The sequence below is a fragment of the Corylus avellana genome, chromosome ca11 (genome assembly GCF_901000735.1).
Source record: "Corylus avellana chromosome ca11, CavTom2PMs-1.0".
Lineage (NCBI taxonomy): Eukaryota > Viridiplantae > Streptophyta > Magnoliopsida > Fagales > Betulaceae > Corylus > Corylus avellana.
In genome coordinates, this window is record NC_081551.1 from 13,855,821 (window position 1) to 13,866,849 (window position 11,029).

The 11,029-nt window shown below is 34.9% G+C and overlaps 1 protein-coding gene across 2 annotated transcripts in view; it reads right to left on the reverse strand.

The window, feature by feature from the left end:
- Nucleotides 1-3,335: 3,335 nt before the first annotated feature.
- The window catches only part of LOC132165568 (translation factor GUF1 homolog, chloroplastic), a 24,630-nt gene continuing 16,936 nt past the window's right edge, over nt 3,336-11,029 (reverse strand). Inside the window, exons 11-22 of one of the 2 annotated variants that reach the window (XM_059576191.1) lie at nt 10,131-10,285; nt 9,970-10,027; nt 8,893-8,973; nt 8,673-8,744; nt 7,726-7,797; nt 7,467-7,601; nt 7,235-7,308; nt 6,435-6,522; nt 6,119-6,196; nt 4,988-5,063; nt 4,603-4,643; nt 3,336-3,750 (exon numbers count right to left, since the gene is read on the reverse strand). In XM_059576191.1, coding sequence (XP_059432174.1) covers nt 3,655-3,750; nt 4,603-4,643; nt 4,988-5,063; nt 6,119-6,196; nt 6,435-6,522; nt 7,235-7,308; nt 7,467-7,601; nt 7,726-7,797; nt 8,673-8,744; nt 8,893-8,973; nt 9,970-10,027; nt 10,131-10,285 — 1,026 coding nt within the window. In that variant the 3' untranslated portion in view covers nt 3,336-3,654. Of the gene's footprint in view, nt 3,751-4,602; nt 4,644-4,987; nt 5,064-6,118; nt 6,197-6,434; nt 6,523-7,234; nt 7,309-7,466; nt 7,602-7,725; nt 7,798-8,657; nt 8,745-8,892; nt 8,974-9,969; nt 10,028-10,130; nt 10,286-11,029 lie in introns of both variants that reach the window. The other variant, XM_059576190.1, reaches the window with a different exon arrangement.

Below are 11,029 nucleotides of genomic sequence, written 5' to 3' on the forward strand. Positions count from 1 at the left end.
GGACCTCATTGTTTCTTCTTCCCCGAATCCCATATGATCTCTATTTTGTTCCTGGTTCGAAGGGAGAATCTGTAGCTTGTCTCACGATTCTTGTAGAAGAATACAAGCTATGAAGCTTCAAGCTACTAAGGTAGTTATGTTAAATATACCACTCGATTTTCTTATGATTGTTCTTTCAATTACTAGTTATGTTTTTAGTATCTTTAATCTCTATTTCAAAATATTGTTAATGTAGTTCCTTTTTTTTTTCCTTTGTTGCAAAGGGTTTATACCCTGCCACGAGCTCAAGCTGAGTCGAGATACATGAGGGCTTGGCTCGGCTCAAAATTATCCTTTTGTCGATCTCGAGCTCGATCCCAAGCTACTAAACGTTCCCAACGAGCAAAGCCGAGCTGAGGTTCTCCTAGTTTGGCTCAGGTCGAGCTCGGCTCGTTTATTGGTCCTCTAAAACAAGCTGGTTCGAGTTTGCCAACGCTCGGCTTGGCTCGTATACAGCCCTATAAGGAACAATGTGGGATTGATACTGAGACCTTTAGTCCAGTGATTAAATTATCTACCATTCGTGTAATCTTATCGCTAGCAGCTAAATTTGATTGGAGCTTTCGGCAATTGGATGTTTTTAATGTCTTTCTCCACGAAGCCCTTGTTGAAGAAGTTTTCATGCGTTCACTAAAAGGTTTTGTTCACAAAGATCATCCTCACTTTGTGTGCAAACTGAATAAAGCTCTTTATGGCTTGAAACAAGCCCATGAGCTTGGTTCAAGAGACTATCATCTTTCCTGTTGGAACTTGGCTTTATTGCCTCACTTGTGGACTCATCATTATTTATACTCAAGTCTAGTGCCGTTCATATCTTTATGCTAGTTTATGTTGATGATATCATCATTACCAACTCTCATTCTTTAGTTATCCAAACTCTCATCACAAAGCTACAACTTGAATTTCATCTTAAGGATCTCAGGCCTCTTCATTTTTTCCCTGGAATTCAAGCATCTTGGACTGCTACTGGTTGGGATCTCTGCCAAGCTAAGTATATATACAATCTCCATCGTGCTCATATGCAAGAGGCTAAACCAGCCAAGTCTCCCTCATCTTCAGGTATGAAACTTTCCAAGTTTGAAGGAGATCTCTTGACTGATCCTATAGAATATAGACAAGTTGTTGGTGCTCTCCAATATTGCACCCTTACTCGGCTTGAAATCTCCTTTTCAGTAAACCAACTTTGCCAAAATATGCATGCTCCTACCTTTGCCCACTGGTCAACTGCTAAAAGGGTGTTGCATTATCTCAAGTCCTCAGCTGTCCATGGTTTGTATTATCAAAAGGGATCCTTGCATCTCACTACTTACTGTGACAATGATTGGGCAAGTGATCCAGATGATAGACGATCCATAATAGGCTTTTTTGTTTTTCTAGGTCGCAATCTGGTTGCATAGAGTGTCAAAAAGCAACCTATCATCTCCCGTAGCAGCACAAAAGCAGAATATAGAGCCCTTGCCATAACCACTGCTGAAATGTTTTGGTTGCGTATGTTATTTAAAGACATTCACATTGTCTTATCCACTGCTCCTACAATATGGTGTGACAATGTAGGTGCTCTAGCATTGGTAGCAAATCCGGTCTATCATGCTCGAACTAAGCATATTGAGGTAGACTACCATTTTGTTCGTGAAAAGGTACTCAATTAGGATATCATCAAATTCATATCCACTGATGATCAAGTAGCTGATGTGTTTACAAAAGGATTAGGCTTAGCTTGGTTCCTCTATCTTCGTCTCAAGCTCATGATGATTCCATCCCCCATGAGCTTGCGGGGGGCTGTTAAAGAGAATGTAGCCGTTGCAGAAAATCCAGCTAGTAATTCTCCCTACTTTGCAAAAGGAAATTACGATCACAATCTCCAATATTCCTCAACTGCTGAAATTGTGGAATTCAATCGTGATGCTCAAGCTGCAGCCAAGGTAATCTCAACTACAATGGGCAAGAATTATCTCAATCACCTAAATCTTGTTCATCAGCTAGCCTTGGCAAAAGACATACAAGGAAAGACTTACCATACTCTGCATCAATCAATCTTGGGTGTGATGCAACCTAGTTTCCTCTCAAAGACAATAAAGAAGATCAAACCTTACAAGGAAACATATATCGTATACATGACTCTGGCAGAATCAATTTGTAATTAATTGTTTATTTATTTATTTTTTTTGGTTGAGAAACATGTGTATACAATGATGTATGCACTCTGTGCAAAATTAAAGTTCTGCAATACAACTTTATTTCCATTTTTTCATGTAGGTCCTTGCAATGTTTATGAAACATCTATGCAAGTAAAAATACCAACTTTTTACACGGAACCTTACACATTTATAGAGAAACCCTATTTTCTTCAAAACTCTCATCTTTTTTCATATTTTATGTCTCGTAAGACTTGGGCAGTACAGTGATGTGTTTACGTGTGTAAACAAATCGAATGCAAAACCTCTTTTTAGTGATCTTAGGAAAATAACCTCAAAACTTTCTTTGATCAAAATTAAGAAATACAACATAACTACCTACACGATTATCATAATTTGAGCAGCATCTCATTAATATAAATATTCACTTATTTTATACTGCAATATGAGCATTGTAACAATAATTTAATAATTGTAGCATAGCCACATATAAATTTATATAGACATTACTAGTAACTTTTGGAGTTTTATATTCACTTGTTAATTGTTGCGGTTTGTAGAGTATAAAGCTGAAAGTAATGGGCTAGTCTTACGATTGTATTAACTAGTTAGTGGGCTTAGTTTGTTAGCAGTTAGTTATTGGGTTGGTCATTTTAAGGAAAAGACTTAACCTGTAATTTGTTTTTAGAAAACAACCATGCGAATTAAGTTTAGTAAATAAAAGTTAATTATAAATAATATACATTATTTTTTTAATGTATATATGTATGTATATTAATAAATATATATGAGTCGAGTTCACAAGTGAATCAAACTTTATACGAGCCTTATACGAACATTAACCGAGTGGAGCTAAGTTATACACGAATATGTATCGTTTAATAGTCTTGTATTCATGAACCCGTTAAATAGTCAAGTCTAGTTCGAGCCAAGCCTGAGCGTGTTCAAGAGTAACTTTATTCATTTACGACCATTAGTTTTATTTATTTAGGATAAATTTGTAACTCTAATAGATTTGCTACATGGAACATACAATTGGGGCATGACTAGTTAGACAAGATCCATGTGTCATTAACTCAGCGGTCTGACCTGATATGCAATTAATTAACTGGACGGTAGGTTGACAAATGGATCTTAATTAATTTTGTAAAAGCTAAGGACTTGTCAAAATAAAAACCTAGAAACTAAATTTATTTTTTCCCATTTTTTTTTTTTCATGAACCCTTAGATTGCTATTAAGCATCGTGGCATAAATCTGAATACACTAATCTGTATACAAATAATTGGAGGAAATGAGAGGCTCCCAACAGGTGACCCACTCCCCTATCAAAATGTTACTTTCAAAACAAAAAAACAAGAAAAGAGAGTATAAAATGTGGGCCTAAACTGACCCTATGAAACAAAAACCAAGAGCATCTCATATTTCCCACAATTACTAGAACTTCACTATAATCTTACGAAACTACAAAGAAATATGATATCATAATACCTCCTTTTCAAGTTTCAACACAGCCATGAAGGCTTCTTGAGGTACATCAACTTTACCGATTGCCTTCATTCTTTTCTTCCCTTCAGCCTGAAAGAAAAAGATAAGAAAACACTTATGTACAATGCTAACTGCAAATCAGAGATTTTATATCACAGGAATAATCCATTGCATAATATGAAGCTTCCAAGTTCATAGAACTGCAAGCTAAAAGACCTTTTCCTTTGTTACTGTTGAACACAATATGATAAAATTGTTTTTTAAAGTAGTAAATATACATCAATGCACAAAGCATGGGATCAAATAAGCCATTGATAGACTCCCCCCGCCCCTCCATCCCCCGGGGATAAAAACAAATCCCATAGTTTGAAAGTTGGGATCTCTAACAACCAAGTGGGAGATGGGAATAGTGATCAAAATTTAGTTGTCTGGATTGACACTCAAGATCTCAGACACCCTTCTCAACTATTTGATGCAGCTCTCATAGACAACTAGGGTTTCCCCCCAAATCATGGAAAATGTGAAAAGAACAACATTAAACGAAGCATGAAGGACCATTTTTCTAGCAGCAAGCTACTTTCTAAGGCACTTCTGACAAGCATGAAACATTTGTCACTGATTGCTAAGAAGATTAAAGCAAAATTGCAAGGGTAATAATAGGTAAGCGACATGACACCAACATTGGGAATGATAGGTAATGCGACATGCTGACGATAATCCTATTATATAACCATGCAATTGTGTGGCAGTCAGCTCTTGTATTTCAGAACTTTCAGGTCAAGGGACTAACATGATTAAAATCCATTCACAGTTGTTACTCATCAAAGGGCCACTTGTTACATCTACAATACGATAATATGCTTCATGATGTTCTTACAGCCTTGCAACATCAACACAAATATAATTTGCTAACAAATCCAATACTTCTGGCAAGTGCAGCACCTGTTTTTTAAGCAGTTTCTTTTTCCTTGTAATATCCCCACCTACAAGAATTAAAGAGAAAGAAAAATATTAATGAAAATGAAGGAATAAACATCACTCACATCAGGGGGGCAAAAAGAAGGAAAGAGTTAACCCAGAAAATTTAAAAATCTATTTATTTGAAAAAGATTGTATGAGGACGAGGAACCCTTCCATGAAAGAATGTATGAAACTAAAAGATGATGGAAAGAGAAAAGGAATTGCGCTTCTCCAGAATTACATCTGACAGCTATATACCATGTGACAAAAAATCTATTTACATTGAACAAGTATATGCACAGAAGCTCCTTCCTGTGCAGGCTTCAGAAATAACTGCACGTTCTTAAGAGGAAGATTCTAATCTTACCATAGCATTTAGATAAAACATCCTTCCTAATAGCCGATAAAGATTCACTAGCAATCACTTTTGCACCTATGCATGCCTGTCATGGATATGGTACACAATGTTGCAGCCGAGTTAGCATAACCAGAAGAATCAGAGTTAAGTAGAAAATTGAATACTTGGCATTCTCTCAAGTAGCACTAGTACAGCACAAAAGCTCATGATTTTCTAATCAGAAATCCCATATGAGCCTTAATTTTAATGTAATGGTTAAATATAAATGTATCTGTGATTTGATAACAAAAAAAAGGGACCAAATAAAATATTTGAAGTTACTCAACGAGCAAGCTTCTGCAAATTATTTACTCAGTCTAGATGTCAAGAATATCAACAACAACAGTAAAATATACCAGCAAACACTTTTGACTTCCTAATCCTAAATTCCAAAACGCTAATTTAATTTTCTAAGTCCAAAACCTAATTTTAGACATACAACCCTATTAGCTCCTCACTGGTTTTGCATTAGAAAGTTTCTCCTAGAATCTTAAAAGGAAAAAGGTCAAGTGACCAAATGTTAAGTTTTCAATATCAGTCTCCAATTCCCACAAGAGGAGTTCTTGATAGCCCTCCCCTCTTGACCTACAACATTACTACTCAAAGAGTTTAAGCTGTTAAAAGAAAATGGCTTTCAGTTTTGAATTGAAAACACACAAAATGCTAGAAAAAACACATGCATCCATATTTATTTGAATACGTGTCTCTGTCTGTATATTCAAATGTATGTATATATGAGAATGTAAGTAACATGTTTCAGACACTTGTATGCACTATTTAAATGGAAATACCGAGTAGTTACATCATGGTCACTAGTTTTTCTCTTTCATTCTCTCTTTTTCCATTTTCTATTTATGACATATAAATCACAAAAATCATTATCCGGAAAATTTTGCAAATCACATATCAAAATGTTCTAATCTATGTTGAAAAAAGGAAAAAATAAGTAAAAGGAATTTTTTGTGGTCAGTTCATGTTGCACATTGAGGACCACATTTAAGCAGTTTTGTCAAGAACAAAACAGTAAATAGTATCATACTGCAGCTTTTGCATTACTTAAAATCCTGTGGCAAAACTACAAAAAGAGCATATGGATCTTACTTGAATGGGTATTTTAAACATTTGTCTGGGTATAAGCTCCTTCAGCTTTTGCGTCAAAGCTCTACCCACAGGATATGCCTGAAAAAAAGGCAGCTTGGGTTGATGCAATAACAATAAGACCTTTGTCAATGTTAAATATTGATACATATACAGTTTCCAGCTAAGACTTTACATGGTCTGACAAGGAAATAATATATAAATAAGTGATATGCTAACATCACAACACGCACACACGCCCGCACGCACATACTAACACTTTGTTTAAAAATTTAAAGTGACTACCACGATGAACATGAGTTGAACAGAAGTTCATTACCTTATCTCTGTGCACAATAGTTGCCAATGGTTCCACATGATCACCATTAATCTGAATGTCAAGTTTTAATAATTCACTTTCCTTGTACCTGGGAATCAAAAAGTGAGAATTAATAGTAAGTTATCACATAAATATAATCAGTCTTGCAAAATAGTAAAACACATACTAAGATCATCCACTAAGACAGAAAGGGATATTTGAGATGCTTAATTTTAGAAAGAAAAAAAAAAACATTCATTTCACAAAACAAAAAGCATCCTAGCACACACAATATAAGTATTCCAGTCTTATCAATAAAACTGTCTTCTTTTCTCTAATAAAGGAAGAACTGTTGAACAACTGCATAGGAAATAACTTTGCAATTTGCACAGGATGATCACTAGTGCTGAATGAATGCCATATCTGGTTATATGATAAGGTATCACGCATCAAATGCAAACCTTTATCCAGTTTGATATTAGTACAAAGAAAGCAACAGAGGGAAAAAGAAATTAAAATGGCTTTCCATCACTGGTGAAATTAGAAGTTCCTTTCTGAAGCCTGTCAATGAAACTCCTTTAATATAAAAAAGTTTAGCTCCTCTTTCAACCTGTTCTAATGAACAATGCCAGCTGTATAATTCAGCAACCAAAATATTGCATACATTTTGAATGATTGGCTGAGTAAACAAGTCAACTTTAAAGTGGATTTGTTGTGCGAAGAGTGTGCTATAACCATATAAATTTATAGAAGATCATCAAGAAGCTATACATTCAATCCCATATAAATTCATAGAGTGAAATTTTTTAACATGTATTTACCCGAGAAAGGTATATTCCATGCTAGCATAACCCTTACTTCTGGACTTCAGCTGGTCAAAGAAATCACCAACCATCTGTCATATAAAGATATCAAGACGATTAAGGTTTGAAAAAAAAAAAAAAAAAAGAGCAAAATGTAACAGGGCAACATAAGAAAAACCAACATTAACAAAACAGAGTCATACAAGGGAGTTGATCAAGGCAAGTTGACAGCAATAAAGCAAAAGGTTACCTCTGCGAGAGGTAATTCATAGGTGATGGATGCTCTATTCTCTGTAATATATTTCATTTCTTTAAACACTCCCCTTCTGTCTTGAGCGAGCTCCATAAGTGGACCAATATAGTCTTTTGGCGTAAGCATCTCAATCTGTAAGTATTATTTCAAAATGAAATAACATTTAATTTGGCAAGCCAAAAAAAAAACGTTTTATCTTGATTCATATAACATTTACATTAAGCAATATATATCTCAAGGTACAAGAAATAATAACCTTAACATATGGCTCCTCAATAGACCTCCTTTTTCCAGGTTCAGGAAGTAAACATGGATTTGAGCACTCGACCTTTAAGAATATCGAGATTGAAACATAGTTATGAGATGAAGATGACATCTATTTTAAACAAAGAAGGTTTATTTGCATATAGGGAATATAGAATCAATCAATTTGCCATCAGAAAATATGGATATCAGATCAAAGAAAAGAAGTAAAGGGATGTAAGCATTTGCACAAAGGAATGGCACCAAAATCACTACGATAAAACATTTGCAACTGTGTAACAAGTCCATGATGTGGATGCATAAACTGAAGATGACACTGAAAGTATATCCCAAAATTTCAACACTTATCTGTCCAGCCTTATTTTACCAATAATGGTTGATTTTATAAAATGGACAAACATCGTGGGATAAATTAAATATAAAGGACAAGAATCTTAGTTGGACAAAGTTGGGGCCAATGGAAGAGCAACCACAACAAAATCGAACATGAAAATAATTACACACAAACATGCACATACAAATAACACTAAAGAAAACACAAACGAATGAGAACACATGATACTCATACTGACATCCTAAACGCAGACCTGAAACTGTCCCCATTATGTTGCACCTGAGTGTTCCCCGGCCACATAAATATATTGATAAGGTTAGAGTGGGCTAAGTTGTGATAACAAGGCACCCATACTAAAACCCTATAAATGCATGTCTTACAGATCAATGATGCAGATATTATTTTTGCCAACGAAAATGAGAGATATGTTTCCACTTGATCAAAATTTTGAGTTTCCCTTGTCCTTCAAAGTTAGAACCATATGCATAGATGGCAGTTTACTAAGAGATAAAATACTGACATCCATCTCAAATTCTTGAAATGTACAAATCAAAACAAATGCATTGAGTTTAGGATCAAGAAGAAATTACAGTATCACCATTTACACAATTCACTCTATATACAACACTTGGAGCTGTAGTAATCAGGTTCAAATTGTATTCCCTCTCAAGCCTCTCCTGTAAACACAGAAAATAGGTAAGGGTAAATAAAAGACTCCAAAAGTTCAGACACATTTTAAAGTATTGTAAAAAACAGTAGACACTTCATAGCCCCCCCGCCCCAAAAAAAGAAAAAAAAAATCAGACAATTGAAAAGAAAGCAAACCTGAACTATTTCCATGTGGAGAAGACCCAAGAACCCACATCTAAAGCCAAAACCCATGGCACTTGAGGTCTCTGGCTCAAACTGCAAAAACAGTATTGAAAAAACAGTTCTTTAATTTAGTTTATCAATATCAGCTCAGTCTATCAATGTGTTCCAGAATCACGAGCTACTTACTAAATAAAGAATAAGGATGAATAGTTTGATAATTATGTAAACCTTGGGACAGCCCTAGTTGCATCTCAAACAATAAAAGCACCTAAAACGTAATCATAAAGAATGAGACCACTATTCATACTTAAATGTTTAAGAAAAAATTAAAATTACTTTTTTTAGAGGGTGAGAAACACAGAAAGTACAAGGAAAAAAGAAAGAAAGTGCAAAACGCAGCTTAATTTTAATCATTTTAATTAAAACCCAATGTTTTGAAAGAGCACATTGTCCAACACAGCATGAATCACTTTATTCATAGGTACATATTGTCAAGATTCCGCTCAAATCACAGGTTCTCTACATTTCAATCCCTTTTTTTTTTCCTGGGCACATTTCAATCCTTTTATAAAAATCCAACTTATAAAACAAAGCTTTTATTGAAATTTATGTTGAAAATTAAATAGTGATTGAAATAAATGAATGCAATACTAAAACTTCAAAAGTTACATCTGACATGGGTACTTCACTGTGATTAGTAAGTGTCCAAGCAAGTAATTTTCAACATTTTTTTAAGACATAGAGAGATACCATTGAAGCATCTTAGACAACTCCTGCATCTTATGAGACTCATTATGTCAAAGATGAGCGCCTAATATCTTAATGAAAAAGCAGATTTTTTTAATCATGAAGTTGATACAATTTCTTAAGATCTGTTTATCATGTTCTTTACCATTGTTTTTTAGTGGCTAATCATTTGTACCATGCATAAATTAGGTGTAAGTACTGGAAATTTGAGTCTTTTTGCATCACGGCTTGGCTAATAAACTTCAACATATATTTTTACATAATCATATAACATACATTTAGTGGCCAAAAACTTAAAATAGAAGTGCTCCATTCTTATAGCATATTAGTCATGTACTGCACCTTCAATGCAGCATCGTTAAGTTGCAGTTTCTCAAGTGCATCACGTAACTCAGGAAACCTGGCAACAGAAAGGATGAAATTGGATGACGCTAGAGACACCAGAGCACAAAGTTCCATCCTAGAATTCAGAAAACCAATGATAACAAGTAATTGATCAATACTGGTCTGCATCAACAGGAAACAGGCCGCAGAACACCATAGGAGTGGCTTCCTCATATCCAGGCAGTGATTTTTCTGCCTTTCTACTGTAGTGTGTAATTGTGTCACCCACCCTAGCATCGGCCACTGATCTTATAGAAGCTGAAAGATAGCCTACCTGAAATGGTAGGCTAATACATAGTTAAACAGATATATCAAGAAATTTCTACAGCATCAGCAAACAATATTTTCATATGGAAACTAAGAACCATTGCTTTGAAAATACTCCAGGCAAGAAGGTTGAAGCTTCAATGAAGGAATATAAGATAAATCTCTTCTCATTAGTTTTTCTATTATTCTTTTATTTTTAATAGTGATAAAGTTTGTATGGACGGTTTAGACACAAAAGGTGGAGGCTATTAATATTATTCACCTTATACAACTTAAGTTAACCTAATACAAGCATCCTATTATATAGGATTAGGAAAATACCATAAAGACTAAATCACCCCCAAAACCCTAATGACTCACTCAAACCCTAATTCTTCTAACACTCTCCCTCAAGCTAGAGCATATACATCATATGAATCCAGCTTGGAAGATACACGCAAACGAAAAACAACTAGAAAAACATACTTTAACACTCCCCCTCAAGCTGGAACAGCTCAGAGTACACAAAACAAAACTGCTCTATGAAGCTCTACGAGGGTACTGCCGGTATGGCCATTAAGCCCACATGGGCGGTACTGCCAACCGAAAAAAAAAAAAAAAAAACTCGACAAAACAACACAAATATAGCGGAAAAACATTATTACAAACAAAGGGCCAAGGATTCAAACCCTAAGGCTTTGATACCATGATAAAGTTTATATGGACGGTTTAGACACAAAAGGTGGAGGCTACTATATTATTCAACTTATAC